The sequence below is a fragment of the Electrophorus electricus genome, chromosome 21 (assembly GCF_041902795.1).
Source record: "Electrophorus electricus isolate QZ-2024a chromosome 21, ASM4190279v1, whole genome shotgun sequence".
NCBI lineage: Eukaryota > Metazoa > Chordata > Actinopteri > Gymnotiformes > Gymnotidae > Electrophorus > Electrophorus electricus.
Genome location: NC_137517.1, coordinates 18,303,831 through 18,329,309, shown reverse-complemented (window position 1 = coordinate 18,329,309; position 25,479 = coordinate 18,303,831). Strand labels below are relative to the sequence as shown.

Sequence of the window (25,479 nt, the reverse complement as noted above, 5' to 3'; positions counted from 1 at the left end):
TGTTTCGTTTTTGCTGTGTACTTGTATATAGCTGAAATTACATTTACATTTATCGTTACATTTACGACATTTAGCAGACACTCTTATCTAGAGCGATTTACAAAAGTGCTTTGTCATTTACTCATAGAATATCCTATTACAGTACAGTAGGCTAAAATTCAACATACCAATGAACTAGAATATTGTAGAATACAGGAATCAATGCTGATACCTAGAAGTACAAAATACATAAGGTCTATCATAAGGTCTATCTAACCTATTTGTTAATTCCAATAATATGGAGGCTTATGTCTGAAAGTTATTAGACTATCCAGTGATTCTGGTTGGTACAATATCTTGAGCTGTCCTACTTCAGAAAAGCGTTGACAGGAACGCCGACGTCTCTATAACCGTTACCAATCTGTGCACGAGGACAGTCCGCGTGAGACTCTACACGTTTGCTCGATCTAAATCAGAACACTTTTTAAAGTTCAGCGGGAAATTAAAGCCTCTGCTATGAACCATGTGACATGACATCAATGGCAATCTGACTTTATGCTCAACTGGTATCAAGAAATAAAATCCATTGTCATGTCTGTGATGAAACTGATCATGAAGTAAACATAACTGAAACCACAAGGTGGGTGATTATACAACTACAGAAATCAGTGGAAAATAATGAGTTTGATGACTGAATTTGCACTGTGCTAAAGTAGGAGACTAACACTTGTCTAAATGGTGGCTGATATGCTCTCCTACTTTGGAGAATTACCTATCACTGTAAGTTCAAATGACATTATTTCTTTACTATTTGAACAAAATCCACCATCATACATGTTATACATGTATATGTCTTAAATATTTATGTGAAATGGAACATGAAAGAATACACTGTATATGAAAGGGGACATAAGTATAAATGTTTTATAACAATTTTATCAAGTTTAGGTTTATAGAACTTTTGCATCTGGTCAAGGGACATAGAGCACATCTCTGCCTTTTGTATTCACAGTAAATAATCATAAAAGGAAAAAAAACACCAATAAGATTCTTTATTTGAAATATAACCTCTAGAGGCTTGTATTACCAAAACGTCAATAAAATGATCCAACCAATTAAAAGGGTTACAGATGCTGTGTTTTGAGACTTGGTGCCCTCACACACATACTGAGAAAACCACACCAAAGAGGAAAGTGACATGCATGTCACACACGAGACCAGACAACATATGAGGAAGCAAATTTTAACCCGATTGAGAATGAAATGCAGGGTAGATAAATCCTAAACACACATCAGCAGAAACACCATGATGCTTTTAGCCAAAGAGACTTACAATTATGACAGAACACAACTTGAGGGTTAAGGGCCTTGCTCAGGGATCCAACAACGGCAGGGCTTGAACCCACAAGCTTCCAATTACAAGTCAAGTACCTTAACCACTGAGTTACCATTGCCACATGAACTAACAAAATATCTGGGGAGACAAAGCAACAGAAACAGACAACAGTAAGATCAAAAACCTGTCAGACTCTCCAACTAAACTACACAACAAGAGAAGCTTAATCACACTAATACTAATCACCAAACAAGGGTGCAACACGATGGAGTGATTCACAAGGGGGAGGAGTTCAGTACTGTAGTGGGGCTGATCTGTGGTGACCAGAGGTAGTGTCCTCCTGAACCAGTGGAACAGTCCAGTTCTGTCATACTGACACTATTATAAAGTAATAGTAGTGGTTCTGGTGTCATTAGTAATGGTGGCACAGTCCAGTTCTGTGATACTGACTGTGATATGTACTTCATATCCTTCAGTCTGTAGTGTTGAGTCTCACTGGGGATGCCCACTAGAGAACATCATTGTCATGATTAGTCCCTTCCATCTTCTGTGTTCCCTCGTTGTCCAGTAGTTGTAGCAGTCCAGGGTCATATTATCTACACAGAGAGCACGGGGATACATGATTAAACAAACAAAACACGAAGGCAAACAGGGGAAGCAGGCTATAAGAAAGAGTAGGAAACATGAAGGCACAGAGTACAAAGAAACACAACTACTCAGATAAACATGCAATGAACAGCATTGATACCGGGAACACAACAGGGTTTAAATACATGCATTTAAGAAGGTAGAAACGAGGGAAAGGCGTAAGCAATCAAACGAGGGGCGGAGAAAAAGAAACGGCATGTAACTAAAGTAACACAAGACAAGGAAAACACGAAACACGGAAGCTGGGTGGGACTGATCATGACAATCATCAGTATTAGGATTAAGATTAGGATTAGGATTAGAAATTCAGTCATGAAGAGTCAGGAGCTTGTACTGATCCTCAGAGTCCTGATGTTTATTTGTGCACATATAAAAACTTCAGATCAGATTTTTCTTCATCAAAAAGAAGGGTGCTAATATAACAATGAGTAGTTAATACAACAACACCGAAGTGAGATCAGGAGGAGATGAAGACGTAGGATAGAGAGAGAGAGAGAGAGAGAGAGAGAGAGAGAGAGAGAGAGAGAGAGAGAGAGAGAGAGATGGGAGGAGGAGAGAGGAGGATAAGAGATAGAGAGAGAGAGACAGGAGGAGGAGAGAGGAGGATGATAGAGAGAGAGACAGGTGTGGATGAGTCCTGAAAGTCATCACCTCCTGAGAGTCATCACCTCCTGACCTTGATACCTCACAGACAGACACCAGGGCACAGAAGACGTACAGACATTTAGAAAAGTGCAGAAATACAAACATAATATAAAACTTAATCAAAAATAATTACAAAATAAAACAAATACATATTGATTCCTTCACCCTAGTGAGGCTCATTACAGAAGATCACCAGGATTAGGATTAGGGTTAAACCCTAGTGAGGCTCACTACAGAAGATCACCAGGATTAGGGTTAGGGTTAAACCCTTGTGAGGCTCACTACAGAAGATCACCAGGATTAGGATTAGGATTAGGGTTAAACCCTAGTGAGGGTCACTACAGAAGATCACCAGGAATGTCCAGGTCTTTAATTTACAAAGTGCTGCAGTTACATAACACTGCAAAAAATAAAAATCTTGGCTCAAAGGTTAAAAGTGGATCTTAATGTGTCTCTCTGAGTGACTCTAGTAACAAACACACAAAGATAAACAGTCACTCAATCACAAGCTTCAGAACAGCTGAAAAGACAGAAGGTCTGTTGGCTGTGAAGCCCCACAGAACTCATACACTCATCACCTCTACAGAGAAGGAACTCCAACACCACTGAATCTGATTCTTCTGGAATGTTTATGCTACAACCAGCACACTTCATATTTAGATTCACATGATAAAACACACAAACAAAACAATTCTAATGTTATCAAGCATTTCTACACTAAGAGTGAAACTAGTATGTTCCTTATGGTAAAACCACACTTTCACTGTAAGATATTTTACCTCCAACCTGTTACATCTCCATCTGTTATAAAACACCTTCCTGTTGTAGACATGAGTATCTGACATGATCATTTAAAATGTGTTTAAACCAAATAAATTAATGAACACTTGGATAAGAGGGTTTAAACTCCTGGTCTTGTAGAATCTTGAGGGAGTAACACAGGAGAATGAACTCTGTTTCCCAGCAGTCTCTGCTGTTCCTCAACAACCTTGACAAAGATGATTTGAAAACATTCATTAGGATCAGTCATTATTTCTGTTTAATGTACATATAATCACTGTCAGTTCAGCTCCACTCTACCTGTCTTCTATTTAACAAAGCTGGCAGGTTCAGTTCTGTGCACATAAACAGTGAAGGGCTCTTACATGTTTCATGATTGTTTATTAATTAATATAAACCTGAGCAGAAGTCACTTTGCATTGATATTCAGTTTCACTTGAAACAAGGTTTAAAATGAACACTGGCTTCTTTTTCACCGAGTCATGTTAATTAAAAATCCTCCAACCACAGCAGCTGCTACTGACAGTAATGAATGGAGTGGAGATCACTGAGCAATCTATGGAGTGATATCTGCTGACTGGCTTCAGCTCTGTTTCCTTTAATGTTAGCTGGTTTTGAATGACTGGTTTAAGCTCTTCTTATGGCCAGTTATAGTGTTCCTTTAGGTCTTTGGGTCCAGTAGGGGCTCGGTACAGCCTGGTACCTCTGAAATGATGCCATAGCTCTTGGAGCTCTGACCTTTGTGTGAGTCCTGCCTCAGCTCTGAGTACACAGTGTCTGCCCCCACACTGGTCTTTTCTAGTAGAGACAGAAGAGCTGGCATTAGACCACAGGAAGAACACCAACCCTCCAAATGATTAAACACAACATGACCTGTATAACCTACAGTGGGTAACTAAGCACACAATGTTACTAAGCAGTGATATCAAAATGTACAATCTTAAGAATTCTTCAGGTCAGCTGTATCTTGGTGTGTCACTGCTGTAGGTGACTAAAGTTTCTCCTTTTCATGTACCTTCTTTTTTCTTTGCTTTCTGTTTTGGTTTCAGTTCTACCTCAGCATAAGTGACTTCACTGAGTCCAGCACCAGTGTCTGCAGTAACAGAGAACAAAACCAAAGCAAACGCAGGCGTGACCTCTCACTGACCTTTAGTGTTCTAACCCACCAGCCAATAACATCTCATCATACACACTTCTTTCCCACAATGCACTGCTGCTGCTTTTGGAGACCAGCATGTGTTTCCTTTGTCTCATGTGATGATTATATAGTAGCTATATATAGTAGTATATATACAGTAGAGTGATCTAGATCAGACTGTATTCTCCAGTGTGTAGTTATATAATACCTGTTATTTATATATATATAATAGAGTGATGTAGATCAGACTGTATTCTCCAGTGTGTAATTATACAGAACCTGTTACGTATGTATAATAGAGGGATGTTGTGTGTGTGAGGTGTGTATTAAATCCCAGTGTGAAGGTGATGTGGATGTACCTTTATTCCTGCTTTTCTTGTTGTGTTTCATGACCTGAGCATAAGTGACATCACTGAAGTCATCTGCAGGTTCATCTGACACAGAGTGCAGTGTGTTTATCACAGAGTACAGTGTGTTTATCACAGAGTACAGTGTGTTCATAACAGAGTACAGTGTTTTTATCACAGAGTACAGTGTGTTTATTACAGAGTGCAGTGTGTTTATCACAGAGTACAGTGTGTTCATAACAAAGTACAGTGTGTTTATCACAGAGTGCAGTGTGTTTATCACAGAGTGCAGTGTGTTTATTACTACAAGAGGTTTCTGGGCTTTACTGTTTAGATGCATTCTGACCAAGTCTTTCACTACTATACTCAGTGGGAAATGAAATCGTTACCTGTGCTGCTCCTGTCTGCTGGCTTAGCTGTGTCATATATGTGGGCAGCTTCTGGGGTTAAAGGAAAAGACCATTTAATAAATGCTAAACTGAAAGATTACTGGACACAGTAGAGAATGAATCACAAGTGATGAAGGATTATTTAAATTGTCTTAGAGAAGATAAAGCTTTAAGTTAATTGTTAATAAGGAAAGTTGTTGTTGTCTCATGGTCTGAGCAGTGTGCAGTGGTGTGACTGACAACCCTCACCTCCTGACTCTCTCTGGGTCTGATCTGATGTCTGATTGATGTCTGACTGACTCCCAGTACAGCGACACAGAGATTCTGCACCAGGCAACATGGAAATAAAATAAAAGTGTTTAATACTGTAAACAGGTTTCATGATTTGTATCATAAAAACATATAATATTTAAACTATTCATAAATGACCTGCAGCTGATCTCAGACCTTTGTTGGCTTTGTAGCACCACAGCAGGGTCAGTAAGATGAAGAACACGACCAAACTCAGTCCCACAGCCAAACCAACCAGGCCAAGAGAGGAGGAATCACCAGCTGAACTCATAGGAACCGAAACATCACATGAATCAAAATGATTTGTCACACGTCTCTGCTCCAGACTATGTGAGGTCACTGTGTACTCTCTTCTTCAACACATAAACTCTGCTTCAAATGGAGTGGGGAAAATGACTGCTGTTTTCACAAGCACCCTAATTAAACAAAAGTGAAAGACATGACTCTGTCACGATAAACCATCATTAGAGTGCTTTAGAGTGCTGAAAGTTGTGAACACAAGGGGGCGTCAGTGATTTATGTTTCGCTGGACAGTGGTGTGTGCCGTGGTATGAGCAGATTCACTACTGCTGTTTCACAGTTCCACAGTGTCTGTTACTTATGGACATCCTATCCAGCATTCTCTAAGTGTTTAGAGGGTTTATGAAGAATGAACACACACTGTGTAACGTGGAGCGATAGAGAGCTGGACGCAGACACTGAGAAGAGCGAGATTTATTAAGGGCCAATCCAGAATCTGGGTCATTAAGACAGTCCAGGGTCATAGCACTGATACGAACAGATCCAGGAAATATATTAAACAGAAAGCAAAACACGAAAATTGGAAAATAAATCAACAGGCAAACGGAGAGAAAACAGGGTACAGATACACAGACAACAAGGCAGAACCCAGAACACTGACTGAATAAACGTAAAACAAGACAAGAGCTCAGACAACAGCTTAGTACAAACACAACGAGGAGATAACAGCTAGAACAATGACCAGCAAGACACTGAGGAAAACACTGGGTATAAAAACACGACCTAACAAGGTAGAAACGAGGAACAGGGGAAACTAATAAAGGACAGAGAACTAAACGAGGGGCTGAACTAACGAAACCAAAACAAGGAATCACCTGGAAACAAAAACCAGGACGGAAACAGAAACAGAAAGCACATGAATGCATCGCTGTGGGAACCGCACCGTCCGGTAGGGGACGATCGTGACACAGATTCACTAATTTGTTGAATTTGTGAATCTGTTTCTGAGATTAGTGTATGGGATTAATTTTTAAATAGTCATGCAGTATTAATGGGAGAAGATAAAAGTGTTTGTGAGCTGTTCCAGGACTGTAGAACTGTTGTTCTCCATCTCTCCATTTCTGCTGATAACATGAAGCTCTGAAAAAGAATCCAGTTGAGTAGTTTTTCAAAATAGCCAGTGGAATAGTATATGCTCAGGATGTAGTATGAAGAGTTACATTATTGCACTGTATTGGAACACCTGTTCAGAGGATTTTCTCGAACCTACCAGGAGCGAAAGGTACTTATATGCAAACAGTGAACATACTAAAGGGATATTTTACACCTTCAAAGAACATGGTGTTGGAACGACATAAGTTCAGACAGAGAATGCAAGCCCCAGATGAGACTGTTGATGCCTATGTAAACGCGCTGAGAGTTAGCCAAATCATGTGAGTTTGGAACACTTGAATCAGACATGTTGAGGGACCAGCTTGTGGAAAAGTGTATGCATAAAAGACTACGTAACAGATTTTTACAAGAAGAGGGATTAACATTAGTCAGGGCTCTAACAAGTGCTAGAATTTTCAAGTCAGCTCAGATGGAATCAAAACTGGTCTTACCATTATCAGACAGCAAAGATATTTATGTGAATTACACTTGAAGTGCAAGAAACGTACGCCATCTGAATCCGAACCTGCAAGACAAAGCGTGAACTGGAGCCTACGACTCCGTAAAGGAAGAGTGTAATGGCGCTAATAAGTGTCATAGTTGTGGACTTGCCACACATACAGCAACTGAATGTGGAGCGAAAATGGTGAAATGCCTTTTTTGTAAAAAAACTGGACATTATGCATGTGTATGTGTGAAAAAAAAAAAAAAAAAAAACAATACACAAGGGAAGTACAAAGGTAGTCGACCGAAACTCAAGACAAAAACTACCGAGAAACCAGTAAGGGCCTTGAACGAGTCATCAGCGGATTCAGAGGAATTTGTCTATTCTATAAATCCAGAGGGCAAAGAAACCATTAAAGTGAATGGACAGAAACTGAAAATGGTCCTACATACTGGAAGTGGAAGAAACTTTGTATCACAAAAAGAAAAATTGCCCAAGACAAACTAAACTACTTTTCAGTGCACAGGTTACTTTGAGGCACATTTATTGTGGCAAAACAATGAGTCAAAAGTTGAAATCTGTGTGTAACTGCCACAGGCAGTGGCTGGAGCGAGTTTAAGAGAGGTTTACAGAGAGATTTAAATGCTGAGCTCACCTGTAAAGGAGTATCTACAGACAATTCAAGTTTCATTCAGTTGGCTATTACCATCGATAATCTGCAACACACCCACCGTCCTGGCCCTGACATTCAATTAGCGCATGAGAGAGACCATCGCAGGCATTCCTGAACCACAGGCACGCAGAGGAGGCACCGCACATGCAAGTCCCAATTATAAAAAGCGTCTCTTGTGTTTCTATCAGCACTGAAGCCATGTTTGCTGGAGGTTCTCTGTATCATAGACTGGAGGTGGAGCATCAGGAGGAACCAGTACCTTTATACATGTTAATTATTAATAAAAGTCCTCATTAACCATACTGGAAATAAAAGACCACATTACCTATACCAATAATAAAAGTCCCATATAACTATACTGTTAATAAAAGTCCCCAATTAACTATACTCTTAATAAAAGCCAATATTAATTATGCGGTTAATAAAGGATTTCAATTATTACACTGTTAAAAAAAAAAAAGTTAATAAAAGTCTCCATTAACTTATCTGTTAATAAAAAAAGATCCTATTAATCATACTGATAATAAAAGTCCTCCATTAACTTTATTGTTAATAAAGGTCCCCATAAACATATACTGTTAATAAAATTCCCCATTAACTATACTGTTAATAAAAGTCCATTATAAGGAGCTTCTCTTGTGTTTCTATCAGCACTGGATCTGTGTTTGCTGACACAGGACCTGTACACATGTTAACTGTTAATAAAAGTCCCCATTAACCTTATTAGTAATAAAAGTCTCCATTAAGCTTACTGGTAATAAAAGACCACATTACCTATACCATTAATAAAAGTTCAGGTCAAATATATCGTTAATAAAATGTCCCATTAACTATATTGTTAAAAAAAACCCTATTAAATATACTGTTGATAAAAGTCCACATTAACTATACTGTTAATAAAAGTCCCCATTCAGTACAAAAAAAACAGGAAGTGTCTGAATTAATATTGTTTTAATACAGTGCTCACATACTTGGACACTGTTTATTTTAGACACTTCCATTTCTGTCTCCTGTGTCTTCTCTTTTCTTAGCAGTGACATTAGTAGTAGCAGTAGACATTAGTAGGATTTTAGTAGTGATGTTGGGGCCTTAGGTGACAATATCCCCAGTGCAGTTGTCAGAGATTGAATTCTACATAGTCACATGACCCTGAGGGACTGTGGGACTGGCTTCTTCCAGTGTGAGCCAATCAGCTGAGAGGAGTGATGACACAACACTTTCAGCTTTTATTACACATCTATACAGTGTCCAGGTCATGGAAGGTTTCATCTGTTTGTCCCTTAACAAAGATAACAGGGGCTGGAGAATTAAAGGACTTTGGTCCTGTAGCCCTCACATCAGTACTGGCTACATGCATGGAGATGTGGTGGAGTGTACTGAAGTGTTTGTGGGTAGAGTGTGTACTCAATGAAAATGTCTGACCCAGAGTGCCTCTCCTCTCTGCTTGTGTTTATAGTGCATTACCTGCATACACACACAAACAAACACACATTTTAGAAATTTGTTTACCAAAAAAAAATATTTGTATAAAAGAACGAATCGGTTTGTATAGAATCATGCTCATAGCTCTGTCGGGAATCAAAATACTAAGGTCTGTATGATAGAGCTGTACACCTGTATGATAGAGTTGTATGATATGTTGTATTCTAAGTTTTGTGAAGGGTAAATAGAAGGATATCAGTGTAGTACCACTGAGTGTCATGAGAGGCATCTCAGTACAGTGAGTTCAAGTGTAAATGGGGCCTCAAACAAGTGTCCAAATATTTATCTACTATCTTTAACATCAAACCTGCAGTTAACATCTATCATTCATCTTTACATACCTCCGTGTCACTCACATACAAACACAAACACACACATATACACACAAAAACACACACCCCTACACACACACAAACACACACACACACACACACACACACACACACACACACACACACATACACACACACGCACATGCATGCACACATGCAAATACAGTAATAAAATGGAGGCATGAGTTCAGAGGGAGGTGAGTGTTGTGGTTTCTATTTCAGCTGTGTAGCAGAGGGAGGAAGTGCAGGGTGGTGGGTGTTATGGACTGTTAGAGGTGATAAATAGTGACCTGCTCTCTACTTCATGTTACTGATACTCAGTGGTGTTTAATAATATTCATTTAAAGTGTGCAGAATCAGAATTAATTCTCTCTTCTTTCACCTGCACATTCTCTTTTCTACTCTCCACAAACTTTGTGTTGAATTTGCATGGATCTGGTGTTAAAGTGTTTAGAGTGTGATCATCTTACTGTGGTGTCTGAGTGATGAGGGCTTGATACTAGAACACGTGTGTCTGTCCCTGTGAGACACCCTGAGGAATTCTCTAGTGCTCTTCCTCTGACTGCTACCCTTGTGTCCTGGAGCAGGACAAACTGCTCCAGGGGAGAGACATGCATCAGTGCGTACTTGTGTGTGTGTGTGTGTGTGTGTGTCTTTGAGATAGAGAAATAAAATGTGAGATCATTATGGAAAGAGGAAAGAACTGGAACCACACAGTCTGAAAAATGGAAACCACAGCCTCCTCTCAATCGCTCTCTCTCTCTCTCTCTCGCTCTCTCTCTCTCTCTCTCTCGCTCTCTCTCTCTCTCTCTCTCTCTCTCTCCCTCTCTCTCTCTCTCTCTCACCTCTCTCTCTCTCGCTCTCTCTCTCTCTCTCTCTCTCGCTCTCTCTCTCTCTCTCGCTCTCTCTCTGCCCCCTCACTCTATGTCTATCTCTCAGTGTTTCTCTTTTTCTCAGAAGTGTTCTTTGACTAGAGAACACAGGAAGTGATGAGTCTTTAACACACACAGTCACTCAGTTTGTCCATCATTATTGGGACAGTATGGAGCTCAGTCCACTCCCTGTGGTGCTCTGTGAGTAAATGTTCTCTTTATGTCTTCATTAGAGTCAGAGGTGCTGTATGATGTTGGTAATGTGCAGTCTGAGGATCCTGACTGATGAGATTATGTGGGTTAGTTGTGTAGTTTCCTCAGGAGGGAGGATCAGAGTTTCACTTCCATGTGCTCAGGTGTTCTCACTGTATCCAGATGTGTTATGGAAAGGGTTCTGTTTGATGTAATGGGCTGGAGAGCAGGAGGAGACGTTCTTGTACATATTTGTACTCAATATGGGAACAGACCAGTTACTAATGTACTTCTACACATCAGTGTAGCTGATGAAACACGAAAGTGATATGGGCACTTACAACTCTAGCAGATGAGTTTCTCAGAGTTTAACAGTAAGACCAGTAAAGAGAAGATTACAATGATCAACAATAGAGCTACTGAAACGATGGAGTAGAGTTTTAGAGGAGAAATAAACAGATTTAGTGAGAGATCTGACATGAGGTTCAAGTGAAAGTGTGAGGTGAAGAAGAACCCCAAGATTCATAACTACCTGCACAGAGTTGATAGCCATGACATCGCTATCACTATAGAAACTGTATATTTGGGATTTGGGTCACAGCAACATAATTTAGGAATAGAGAAGTCAGTAGAGTACAGCAAACCCAAAGAATGACCACAGATATAAGTGGGAAAAGCTACATGCTGTGTGGTGTTGAAACAGTTCAGTACAGACTACAAACAAACCCTGTAGAAAATCAGCAGATAACATCCACTGCTTGGACTGTTTTGTGTGTTTGTGTAAATTAATAACTACAACAGTGTGATGGAACAATGTAACCTACTGTGTATATTAAGATTTTAACAGACTAAATGTGTAAAAATACTGTAACGTCAACAAATGTAATGTGAGTAAACAATAAAGGAAGGTGATGATCAACAGGAAATGACCAAGACAAACATTATTAACCCTTTGCTTTTTGTAATGTAAACAAAAACACATATTAAGAGGTGGAAGAATGATCTTGACCAACATAGTCTGGCTGTATGACATAAGAGGGACTCTTCATTTTATAGATATGAAAGAAAACCCTTTGACATGAACCACAACACACACAGTTGAACACTGACCCAGTAACAATGTAATGCCAGCAATAGTGTATCTGCTCATACCACAGCACACACCACTGTCCACAGAAACATAAATCACTTGTGTTCAAAACCTTCAGCGCTCTAACATTCTCTAAACATGTTTTATCATGAAAGATGCATTTCTTTCACCTTTTATTGGAAATTTGTGAAAACATCAGTCAGTTTCCCAACTCCCTTTGAAGCGGAGTTTAGATGAACAATTATACATAGTGTTAACCAGCATGTTAAGGTGGTTTTATTTAAATGAACAGTTATACATAGCGGTAACCAGCATGTTAAGGTGTTCATGGTTAAATTAACAATGATACTTTTATTTTAATTGTGTCTGAAATGTTTTGCTGTCATGTGTTTTCTTTAATAAATTAATTATTTCATTGTTCATATTCATATGTTCCCTCTTTTATGTTTATAGTGCTGATTTCATTTGTTCAAGCTGGACTTGCTCAAGGTGATTAATATTCTGTTTATATATTATTTAAAACCCAAACTGCCATTACTAACTCTATTCAGCTATTACATGAAACATGGAATGATGGAATGATGTCATTAGACATTTATGAAAATTTGCTATTTTAAATGTATTAATTTACACATTTAGCATTTTAGTGTATGTATTTTATAATTAATGAATTTATATAGTATTAAAACATGTGCAGGACCAGACAGCACTGACTGGTGTGGTAGATTTAGATTTAGATCTGTGTAATTTATTTGTTTTCAAAGTAACTGAATGAAGAATTCAAATGTTTAATGTTTCTGCAGGTCATGTTAAAGCTGTTGTGAGTGTAAGTCCTGATAATCATGTGTTCAGAGGAGAGACTGTGACTCTCAGATGTGACATACAGGGAGAAGGAGACACTGGGTGGACATACAGCTGGTATAAGAATAACTACAGTCTCTACCCACACACCACATACAATCCATACATGATCAGCTCTGTTACACAGTATGACAGTGGTACATACACCTGCAGCAGGTACAGGGGAAGAGACTCTCAGAGCTCAGAGATCAGTAATGCTGTTACATTAACTGTGTCAGGTGAGTTTGGACTGTGAATTTAGCCAATATATATTCATAGCAAGGTTGTTATTGAGCATTTTATATTTGCTGTGTTACAGAGAGAGCCCAGGCAGTACTGAGTGTGTCTCCACAGAGCTGGTTGACTGAAGGAGTCTCAGTGACTCTAAGCTGTGAGGTCAGAGACTCCTCTACAGGCTGGACATTCAGCTGGTACAGAGCTGTTCCCCATGTTGAGCTCCTCTCAGACAGCAGCAGAGGAGCTGGAGGCTCCTACACTCTCAGTCCTGCTGCTCTACATCAAACAGGAGTTTATGTGTGCAGAGCAGAGAGAGGAGAACCAGCCTATCAGACAGAGTACAGCAACTCACAGCCACTATGGATCACTGGTGAGGACAAACAACAGCAGTGTGTGTGTGTGTGTGTGTGTGTGTGTGTGTGTGTGTGTGTGTGTGTGTGTGTATGTGTGTGTGTGGATGAAACATTAGACATTCAGTGTCATAGTGTCATTCTTAAGTGCCCAATCAGCTAGTCTTAAAGTTAAACATTCAAATATAAAATAAAGATGTTAGAGAATGTCTAACAATCACACAAAGAAACACATTTTTATACATTGTTCAGAAGTAATTATGTATTCACCCCACCTTCTTTTACATACTAGCGTTGCATTCACCTTCATTACATCCAAACCAAACATTCATCAACATATGGTCGTTCCTAGAGCTTCCTAAGTTCAAGACTGTTTACTCACTACACACTAAATAGAAATAAAGATGCAGACTCTGGAATTAATTGAAGAGAAGCGCTGGTCCCGTCTTTATTCTGAGCTCAATGTTATAAACGAGGCATTATCTGGAGAATGTCTAACAGTCTCAGGTGGGCTCACCTTTATACCTTTTCTTCAAGGACCCTTACATCACCATTTTTATTTTTTCATAATACTTGTCCAGGTTCCACTATTGTTCTCCACACCAAACATTATTCAATGTATGCAAATTCACTACTTACACCAACCCGTTCTTGGTACCATTACGTTCATCCTGAACTACTACTTTTTAAAGGCGATCATATTCTATATCACCGGATGCCCATATTGGTTCTTCCAGTGATGTCCATATTGTTTCTTCCGGTGCTTGGCCGGGCTGTCCCGTCCTTGAAGCAAGGCTCCCCCTCGACTGAGGCCCCTAGAGGCCTGCCAGAGGCCTCCTGAGGATTTACACTGAAGCCTACAGAGGTCTTTCAAGCATGAAACCAGTTTATACTGGACCATCCCTATATTTCTGCTTACAATATCATTTTATTACCTTGTTATGACCCTGTCAGGCTGTGAGGCTGTAACAAGGAAAAAGAAGTGCAAATGTCTAACGTAACAGAAGTTGTGGAATAAAATGAACAGCAACAAAACAAACAGAAGCACAAATGGAAGGTTTTTTTAGTGTATTGTACAGAGGTTATGATTTGCAAATAATCTTACTAGTGCAATTCCTTCAGGAGTGACCCTGGCCAAAATAATAACCAAAACCCACACTAAGGAAATAAAACTATACCCTAACTAATCCTAATAACACAAGAAACATACAACAAACCTTTTTAACTTCCTGACACAAACAGACAAAACCCACACCCAACAAAAACTGCAGTCACTCCTTACCACCAGTGTCCAACACCAATGTACCAAACAAACGATATTTACACTCTTTACACAATCTATATATATGTAGGTATACACAGCTACCGAAGCAGGAGGGGCGAAGCCAAAGACGAAGTTCAAAAATGTGGAAAAACAAGGTGATACACAACACGTCATACAAATGTTCAATCACAGCCAAACAAACTCCAAGCTAACACACAGTCTCCTTACTCGCTGTCTTCCTCTTCCTCTCTCGTGGGAGGGCCTTTTAAATAGCCGACACAGTTGGCTGGAAAACCCGGCAAGGAACGTGGCGGGTAGAAAACAGGGTGGAAATCCTGGCAGTGAATCTGGAACACACACACACACACACACACACACATACACACACACACACACACACACACACACACATACACATCTTTCCGTAACACCCTAAATATTCAAACTGATATTCAACACCCACACCAGGTGGAAGCTGTTACCGCTACATTGCAAGAGAAGGCTTCTCTTGACCTTGTCCTAAAGAAGATGTTTTTCTCTACAGTCCTGAGTCTGGTGGAGAGGTCATATATCTTACCTTGAGTTCCACCAAAACCTACCCATGATCCTTTACTGAAGCCTGCAGAGGCCTCTACTAGGGCTCTGGCCTGTACTCCCTGATGGTTAATGTTATCATGTCTAATGCAATGTTGAGTCTCTTTTCCCTGTAAACACTCTTTTTATTACCTTCCCACTGATCACGTGGTATGGCCCGCCGCATGCAGTGGGAGTTTCTCGTCGACTATTTGTGACTCGTCCTGTTTGTAACCACGGCCAGCTGTCAGCACACACCTGCATCTGGTTCAGTCTTGTTATGTTTGTAGTATTTAAACCCTTGTTGGTGTGTGCGTTGTTGTGAGTCTTTGCTCATGTTCACATTCACATTTATAGTCACAATGTTCATGGTGTCCGTGTTAGCTGTAGCTGTATTCATGTTCACTGTTTATGTTATACGTGAGTGCCGTTGTCTTGATGGTGTATTAATAAACGTGTGTCACCATCAAGGGAGTCTGTACGTACTGCTCCTTGCCCTGTGGTACTCGGGCTGTTATGTTACCCCAATAGACACAATCATGATCTTAGATAGATGTCACTACCTAGATATTATTAAACAGATTTTATTCAAATTATTTTCTGTCATCAGAGCAATCAACACAATGGTTGTAATCGTTCCATGTTAAATGTGTTAACTACACTCCTGCTATGATAAGACAATAATAATAACACGTAATGTATAATTTCTGTTTCTAAGGTCTGTCGCCTCCAGTCTCTCTGATCATCAGTCCCAGCAGAACTCAACACTTTAGTGGTGACTCTCTCTCACTGAGCTGTGAGGGACAGAGTGACTCTACTGGATGGAGAGTGAGAGGATACACACACAGTGGGAGTGTGTCAGATTGTTCATCACTCTGGGGATCAGTTACAGGATCTAGACGCACCATCAGATACCTCTACACATCCCACACTGGAGTGTACTGGTGTCAGTCTGAATCTGGAGGGAGCAGCAATCCTGTTAACATCACAGTGCACAGTGAGTCTGCATGTATGCACTCGCTAGTTAAGGAGAAAAGGAAATGTTTGATAACAGGATATTATAGTTCACAATATATAGAACGATCACTTACTGACTAAGAAAACTGTTAACTAGAGTTAATAAGAAAAGCAGTTTAACATGTTCTCAGTGTGTGTGTGTGTGTGTGTGTGTGTGTGTGTGTGCGTGTGTGCGTGTGTGTGTGCGTGCGTGCGTGCGTGTGTGTGTGTGTATGAGAGAGACGTTAGTTTGCTTTCCAATAATTGGGTGATTGTGTGTGAGGTCAGAATTTAAAGATTTCACATCTTTATTATTACACTAATTTAACCAGAGCTTCAAATTTAAACAGAGCTTCAAATGTATGGTGGCAAGAAAATCATTTTATAATTCTGAATCTTGGAGCAGTAATCCTGTGAACATCACAGTGCAGGGTGAGACTCCATGTAGTGAATTTACGCTTGTACTGAGTTTACTGTAAACACCATGAACACCATGTCCTGTCCCTGACTGAACTCTCTTCAGTTTATATATTTGTATTTTCATATGCATTGGAGTATTTGAGACTATGGATATGCATTACTTACATTTAGTCATTTAAGCCATGTAAAGTTACTGTTACCCATCATTTTCTAAGAGACAGAATAGATGTTTTCTACATATTCTATCCACAGCAGAAATAGGAAATCAAATGACAGTAACCCAAGTACTCAAGGAAACAGCCCCATCTTGTGGTGTGCATCAGTATTTACATAAATGTAACATAAAGCGTTCACATGGAATCCAGTTACATTAATTAAGGATTAAATTTACATGTAATACACTAATTTATTATAAAAAAAAATTAAATGCAATTACATTGCTGTATATATTGTAGATAACTGGTTCCAGTGACATTGTATATGTTTGTAAACTAGGGGCCATTTTAATTCTAGGACAGGCTGGGAGCGTTTTAGACAATGAAAACATTTGTGTTCATTTCTGTTGACTTTAAGAATCACCTGTAATGTCACCACCATTACTCCTACTGTACTATCACCACATTACTCCTACTGTACCATCACCACATTACTCCTACTGTACCATCACCACATTACTCCTACTGTACCATCACCACATTACTCATACTGTACTATCACCACATTACTCCTACTGTACCATCACCACATTACTCCTACTGTACCATCACCACATTACTCCTACTGTACCATCACCACATTACTCCTACTGTACTATCACCACATTACTCCTACAGTACCATCACCACATTACTCCTACTGTACCATCACCACATTACTCCTACTGTACTATCACCACATTACTCCTACTGTACCATCACCACATTACTCCTACTGTACCATCACCACATTACTCCTACTGTACTATCATCACATTACTCCTACTGTACTATCACCACATTACTCATACTGTACCATCACCACATTACTCCTACTGTACTATCACCACATTACTCCTACTGTACCATCACAACATTACTCCTACTGTACCATCACCACATTACTCCTACAAGTGTCACATTACTGGACAAAGTGTCCAAGGTGGTACTGGATGGAATAATTATGTGACTCACAATCATGTGTTCACATTTTACACTCCAATCACAATCAGATCCCACATAATCTCCAGATAATCTCCACAAAACACAGTGATTAACAGATTAGAATGCAGCATCATGTGTCTAACCTGTTTGTTATACTATATGTAAATACAGAGTGACTCCAGGAAGACACTGGGGGTCAGTCAGCTGTAACATGCAGTGTTCTCCATCTCTTTCCACAGATTTACCCACAACTACACTGACTGTGGAGTCTCAGAGTCCTGTGTTCACTGGAGAGTCAGTCACTCTGAAGTGTGAGGTTCAGGGTTATGATGGGTGGAAATATCAGTGGAGGTATAAGAAGAATGCTCAGAGTCAGTGGACTACAGTGTCTCAGTCTGTGTTTTACACTGTAAACAGAGACACTCTCACCATCAGTGGAGATGCTGTAGTTAATGGGGATCAGTACCAGTGTAGAGGAGAGAGACATGACAGACCAACAACATCACAGTACAGTAGCAATGTTACCCTCACTGTACATGGTAAGATTACTGTCATTTCAGAAATTTAATGTCTATTTCAATAACTTAAGTTATTGTTTGTTAAATAATTTACACTATTTGTATTCAGCAGCATAATACATACTCCATGTATTGTGTTTACTAGGCAAAACGGAAATTGTAGAGGTACAGTAATTACAGTTACACTACATTGTATTAGATATATATTGTAATTACAGTTACACTACATTGTATTAGAGCTGTACTGTAATTACAGTTACACTACATGGTACTGGAACTGAAATGCAAACTTACTTCTTTTCTTGTTATCTTAGTGTTATTATGTTATTATAAACCTATAATGGACCTTAAAAGTGATACACAACATTTATAACAACAAATCAGCTCTGTTGGAGCAGGTGAAACACTGAAAAGGGCTGTACTGTGGTCCTACGGGACTTTTATTTTTGACAGCCCTACTTTAAAGGCATTTGTTTCCCCCCTGCACTACAAGACCTGATCTCACTAATAGCGCCCCCTTCTGTGCTGAAGAAGAGAGTACACAGTGACCTCACATAGTCTGGAGCAGAGAGACGTGTACTTCTCAGTGACCAGCAGCCAGTGTTCAGTTTTAGTAGGTTTTATAAGATTCCAACACATGATCTTATTGAGAGGTGAACATAAAAGCAGAATTTAAGTACTGTGTGATTTCTACAATGGAGCCTGAGCTGGTTCAGTCTGTGCAGTCTAATTGGACAGAAACATTGAGTAGAGAAACCCTCAGACTCACATGTGAATGAGCAGGACTGTAATCCTGACCGAACCCCATCTCAAAGTCCAGTTAAAATCCAGTTACATAATGTTAACAGCATGTCTATAACAGCTTGTTGAGTATGCTAAGATGGTATGTATTATACCTGTTACATGTTCAGTGACTTCTCAGATTAACATCTACAGATATGAACTTGGACACCCAAATAAAGTGAAAAACAACTGAATTCATCAGATTATAAACAACTCTGATATAAATAGTTAATTAAAAGTCTGTTGATTAAATTACTGAATGTTCAGGTGCTTTACTACTACTACCTTATGTTACTGAGAGTCTATTGTTTTTATTTTAAAATATATAAACTACTTAAATACTTCATCTATTTTTAATTTGAGAATGTCAGTCATTTCATAGATATCTCTATGCACTCTGCCATTGCATGTCCTGAACTGTGTGTTTCATCTCCATCAATAGTTAAACCCACACCTGAACTCACATCAAGCTTTACAGGAGCTGCACTGGTGGGAAACCCAGTGACTCTGCACTGTAAGCTGGACCAGTCTGCTGGATGGAGCTTTTACTGGTCCAGACACACACAGAACCCTGCGAATGAGACCAACACTGCAACAAACTCCTACACCATCAGCTCAGTGGCGCCCTCTGATGGAGGCCAGTACTGGTGCAGAGCTGGTAGAGGAAACCCAGTCTACTACACAAACTACAGTGATGCAATCTGGGTAAATGTTACTGGTGAGGAACAGTTTACAGTCTATAACTACCGTAGAAATTAAATTTATCAGTTACATATTCAGCAAAAATATGAAATATCAGTACTTGTCAACCCTCAGTAAAAGTTGGCACAATATTAGATTACAAGTGTCACTACATGTACTGTGGAGTCTTGGACATGTGCACAGATTGGCCACTAGAGGGCAGCAGTCAATAATATTTTAGTAGAAATATGACAAAGCAGATCGCAAAATGTTTGATTTCCTGAATAACAGGAAACTGTCATGTCTGCTACATGACATGTTTTATGTGCTTCTGAATGAATGGATTTATTCAGTATTAAAACATCTGCAGGACCAGACAGCTGTGACTTGTGATAGATTTAGATTTAGATCTGTGTACTAGTGAGTAACAGTTTAGAGTGAATGATTATAGAAAACATTGTGTTGATTATCTGTGTGATAGATTTAGGTCTGTATAGTAACTCTGTTTCCTTGAGTCTACATGGTAAGATCACAGTCATTTCATGAGTTTAACATCTATTTTACTCATTTAAGCTCTTTGTAGACAGTAGCAGAACACACTCAATCCACATGTATTGTGTTTACTTGTTAAAGGTAAAAAATATACTGTAAATATACCTTTATTCCAGTAATACTGCTGTGAAATTCTAATTTACTTATTTTCTTGTTCATATCATTACCAACTTATAATGGATCTTAAAAGTGATACACAGGAATTTTATTTTGGCACCCCTCATTTAAAAGAATTTGTTTCCACCGTACACTACAAGACCTGATCTCACTAATAGCGCCCCCTACTGTGTTGAAGAAGAGAGTACACAGTGAGCTCACATAGTCTGTGAGAAGAGACGTGTGACAAATCATTTTGTGATTCATGTGATGTTTTGATTCCCATGGTTTCAGCTGGTGATTCCTCCTCTCTTGGCCTGGTTGGTTTGACTGTGGGACTGAGTTTGGTTGTGTTTTTCATCTTACTGACCCTGCTGGGGTGCTACAAAACCAACAAAGGTCTGAGATCAGCTGCAGGTCATTTATGAATAGTTTAAATATTATATGTTTGTATGATACACATCATGAAACCTTTTATAGTATTAAACATTTTTCCTTTATTTCCATGTTGCCTTGGAGCAGAATCTCTGTGTCGCTGTACTGGGAGTCAGTCAGACATCAATCAGACATCAGATCAGACCCAGAGAGAGTCAGGAGGTGAGGGGTGTCAGTCACACCACTGCACACTGCTCAGACCATGAGACAACAACAACTTTCCTTATTAACAATTAACTTAAAGCTATATCTTCTCTAAGACAATTGAAATAATCCTTCATCACTTGTGATTCATTCTGTACTGTGTCCAGTAATCTTTCATCTTAGCATTTATTAAATAGACTTTTCTTTTAACCCCAGAATCTGCCCACATATATGACACAGCTGAGCCAGCAGACAGGAGCAGCACAGGTAACGATTTCATCTCCCATTGAGTGCAGCAGTGAAAGACTTGGACGGAGTGCAGCTACACAGTAAAGCCCAGGAACCTTTTGTAGTAATAAACACAGTTTACTCTGTGATAAACACACTGCACTCTGTGATAAACACACTGTACTCTGTGATAAACACACTGTACTCTGTGATAAACACACTGTACTCTGTGATAAACACACTGCACTCTGATGAACCTGCAGATGACCTTAGTGATGTCACTTATGCTCAGGTCATGAAACACAACAAGAAAAGCAGGAATAAAGGTACAGCCACATCACCCTCACACTGGGATTTAATTCAAACCTCACACACACACAACATCACTCTACTATACATATAAGTAACAGGCTCTGTATAACTACACACTGGAGAATACAGTCTGATCTACATCACTCTATTATACATATAAGTAACAGGTTCTGTTTAACTACACACTGGAGAACACAGTCTGATCTACATCACTCTATTATACATATAAGTAACAGGCTCTGTATAACTACACACTGGAGAACACAGTCTAATCTACATAACTCTAATATACATAAAATAACAGGTATTATATAATTACACACTGGAGAATACAGTCTGATCCACATCACTCTATTATACATATAAGTAACAGGTTCTGTTTAACTACACACTGGAGAACACAGTCTGATCTACATAACTCTATTATACATAAAATAACAGGTATTATATAACGACACACTGGAGAATACAGTCTGATCTACATCACTACTGTATATATACTACTATATATATCTACTATATAATCATCACATGAGACAAAGGAAACACATGCTGGTCTCCAAAAGCAGCAGCAGTGCATTGTTGGAAAGAAGTGTGTATGATGAGCTGTTATTGGTTGATTGGTTAGAACACTAAAGGTCAGTGAGAGGTCATGCCTGTGTTTGCTTTGGTTTTGTTCTGTTACTGCAGACACTGGTGCTGGACCCAGTGAAGTCATTTATGCTGAGATCAAACTGAAACCAAAACAGAAAGCAAAGAAAAAAGAAGGTACATGAAAAGGAGAAACTTTAGTCACCTACAGCAGTGACACACCAAGATACAGCTGACCTGAAGAACTCTTAAGATTCTACGTTTTGATTCACTGCTTAGTAACTGTGTGCTTAGTTACCCACTGTAGGTTATTCAGGTCATGTTGTGTTTAATCATTTGGAGGGTTGGAGTTCTTCCTGTGGTCTAATTCAGGCTCTTTTGTCCCTACTAGAGAAAAGCAGTGTGGGGGCAGACACTGTATACTCAGAGCTGAGGCAGGACTCACACAAAGGTCAGAGAGCCAAGATCTATGGCATCATTTCAGAGTTACCAGGCTGTACCGAGCCACTACTGGACCTAAAGACCTAAAGGAACACTATAACTGGTCATAAGAAGACCTTAAACCAGTCCTTCAAAACCAGCTAACAGTGAAGGAAACAGAGCTGAAGCCAGTCAGCAGATATCACTCCATAGCGTGCTCACTGATCTCCACTTCATTCATTACTGTCAGTACCAGCTGCTGTGGTTGGAAGATTTTTAATAAACATGACTCAGTGAAAAAGGAGCCAGTTTTCATTTTAAACCTTATTTCAAGTGAAACTGAATATCAATGCAAAGTGACTTCTGCTTAGGTTTATATTAATTAATAAACAATCATGAAACATGTAAGAGCCCTTCACTGTTTATGTGCACAGAACTGAACCTGCCAGCTTTGTTAAATAGAAGACAGGTAGAGTGGAGCTGAACTGACAGTGATTCTATGTACATTAAACAGAAATAATGACTGATCCTAATGAATGTTTTCAAATCATCTTTGTCAAGGTTGTTGAGGAACAGCAGAGACTGCTGGGAAACAGAATTCATTCTCCTGTGTTACTCCCTCAAGTTTCTACAAGACCAGGAGTTTAAACCCTCTTATCCAAGTGTTCATTCATTTATTTAGTTTAAACACTTTTTAAATGATCACGTCAGATACTCATGTCTACAACAGGAAGGTGTTTTATAACAGATGGAGATGTAACAGGTTGGAGGTAAAATCTCTTACAGTGAAAGTGTGGTTTTACCATAAGGAACATACTAGTTTCACTCTTAGTGTAGAAATGCTTGATAACATTAGAATTGTTTTGTTTGTGTGTTTTATCATGTGAATCTAAATATGAAGTGCACTGGTTGTAGCATAAACATTCCAGGAGAATCAGATTCAGTGGTGTTGGAGTTCCTTCTCTGTAGAGGAGATGAGTGTGTGAGTTCTGTGGGGCTTCACTGCCAACAGACTTTCTGTCTTTTCATCTGTTCTGAAGCTTGTGATTGAGTGACTGTTTATCTTTGTGTGTTTGTTACTAGAGTCACCTAGAGAGAAACATTAAGCTCCACTTTTTAACCTTTGAGCCAAGATTTTTATTTTTTGCAGTGTTATGTAACTGCAGCACTTTGTAAATTAAAGACTTGGAGATTCCTGGTGATCTTCTGTAGTTAGCCTCATTAGGGTTGAACCCCAACCCTAATTCTGGTGATCTTCTGTAGTGAGCCTCACTAGGGTGAAGGAATCAGTATGTATTTGTTTTATTTTGTGATTATTTTTGATTAAGTTTTATATTATGTTTGTATTTCTGCACTTTTCTAAATGTCTCTGTAACTCTTCTGTGTCGTGGTGTCTGTCTGTGATGTATCAAGATCAGGAGGTGATGACTGTCAGGAGGTGATGACTCTCAGGAGGTGATGACTCTCAGGCCTCGTCCACACCTCTCTCTCTCTATCATCCTGCTCTCTCTTCCTCCTGTCTCTCTCTGTATCTATCATCCTTCCATCACTTTTCCTCCTGTCTCTCTATCTATCATCCTCCTCTCTCCTCCTCCTCTCTCTCTCTGTCTATCCTACTTCTTCATCTCCTCCTGATCTCACTTCTGAGTTGTTGTATTAACTACTCATTGTTAGATTAGCACCCTTCTTTTTGATGAAGTAAAATCTGATCTGAAGTTTTTATATGTGCACAAATAAACATCAGGACTCTGAGGATCAGTACAAGATCCTGACTCTTCTTTACTCAATTTCTAATCCTAATCCTAACCTTAATCCTAATACTGATGATTGTCATGATTAGTCCCTCCCAGCTTCCTTGTTCCATGTTTTCCTTGTCTTGTGTATTTTAGTTCCATGTCATAGTTTCGTTTTCTCCGCCCCTCATTTGATTGCTTACACCTGTCCCTCGTTTCTCCCTTGTTAAGTTCATGTATTTAAACCCTTTCATGTTTCCGGTATCGATACTGTTTATTGCATGTTTATCTGAGTGGTTGTGTTTCTTTGTACTCTGTGCCTTCGTGTTTCCTTGTCTTTGTTATAGCCTGCTTCCCCTGTTTGCCTTCGTGTGTTTTGTTTGTTAATCATGTATCCCTGTACTCTCCGTGTTGGTAATATAACCCTGGACTGCTACAACGACTGGCCATTGAGGGAACACAGAAGCTGGAAGGGACTAATCATGACAATGATGTTCTCTAGTGGTCATTGCCAGTGAGACTCAACACTACAGACTGAAGTACATATTACAGTCAGTATCACAGAACTGGACTGTTCCACCATTACTAATGACACCAGAACCACCACTATTACTTTATAATAGTGTCAGTATCACAGAAATGGACTGATCCACTGGTTTAGGAGGACACTACCTCTGGTCAGCAGGGATCAGCCCCACTGCAGTACTGAGCTTCTCCCCCTTGTCAATCACTCCATTGTGTTGCACCCTTGTTTGGTGATTAGTATTAGTGTGATTAAGCTTCTTATGTTGTTTAGTTTAGTTGGGGAGTCTTGCTGCTACTTTGTAGTCTGCAATCCCGACATGTTCTTTAAGTCTTAATTAGTCTAACAGGTTTTTGAGCTTACCTTTGTCTGTTACTGTTGCTTTGGCTCCCTTGATATTTTATCTCTTCAGACAGTGATAGCTCAGTGGTTAAGGTACTTGACTTGTAATTTGAGGCTTGTGGGTTCAAGCCCCACCATTGCTACTGTTGAATCCCTGAGCAAGGCTCTTAACCCTCAATTACTGAAGTTGTGTTCTGTCATAATTGTAAGTTGCTTTGGATAAAAGCATCATGGTGTTTTTGACCTATGCCTGCTGTTTCAGATTGTGGTA

At 39.4% G+C, this 25,479-nt stretch overlaps 2 protein-coding genes across 2 annotated transcripts; both read left to right on the top strand.

Annotated features, from left to right (window-relative positions):
• The first annotated feature begins 12,760 nt into the window (after window positions 1-12,760).
• LOC118240594 (Fc receptor-like protein 5) lies at window positions 12,761-18,542 on the top strand. The gene is made up of 5 exons (XM_081704896.1): window positions 12,761-13,110; window positions 13,191-13,478; window positions 16,014-16,292; window positions 18,090-18,389; window positions 18,514-18,542. Exons 1-5 carry the CDS (start codon window positions 12,816-12,818, stop codon window positions 18,540-18,542), a joined length of 1,191 nt encoding a protein of 396 aa, XP_081561022.1. The 5' UTR covers window positions 12,761-12,815.
• Window positions 18,543-18,567: 25 nt separating this feature from the next.
• On the top strand, window positions 18,568-24,362 carry LOC145652896 (uncharacterized). Its single transcript, XM_081704722.1, has 8 exons — window positions 18,568-19,869; window positions 20,775-20,879; window positions 21,003-21,077; window positions 21,276-21,326; window positions 21,551-21,613; window positions 22,290-22,367; window positions 22,582-22,641; window positions 23,172-24,362. The coding sequence occupies exons 1-8, from the start codon at window positions 19,542-19,544 to the stop codon at window positions 23,177-23,179; spliced, it is 768 nt and encodes a 255-aa protein (XP_081560848.1). The 5' UTR covers window positions 18,568-19,541; the 3' UTR covers window positions 23,180-24,362.
• Window positions 24,363-25,479: the final 1,117 nt, after the last annotated feature.

Bases quoted from the DNA above. Each gene is read 5' to 3' on its own strand.
- LOC118240594 (XM_081704896.1), top strand. From the start codon at position 12,816: ATGTTTAATGTTTCTGCAGGTCATGTTAAAGCTGTTGTGAGTGTAAGT. The intron at 13,479-16,013 runs GTGAGGACAAAC...TCTGTTTCTAAG, and splicing joins ACAGCCACTATGGATCACTG to GTCTGTCGCCTCCAGTCTCT. The intron at 16,293-18,089 runs GTGAGTCTGCAT...CTCTTTCCACAG, and splicing joins TGTTAACATCACAGTGCACA to ATTTACCCACAACTACACTG.
- LOC145652896 (XM_081704722.1), top strand. From the start codon at position 19,542: ATGCACTCTGCCATTGCATGTCCTGAACTGTGTGTTTCATCTCCATCA. The intron at 21,078-21,275 runs GTGAGGGGTGTC...TTTTAACCCCAG, and splicing joins GACCCAGAGAGAGTCAGGAG to AATCTGCCCACATATATGAC. The intron at 22,368-22,581 runs GTACATGAAAAG...TGTCCCTACTAG, and splicing joins GAAAGCAAAGAAAAAAGAAG to AGAAAAGCAGTGTGGGGGCA.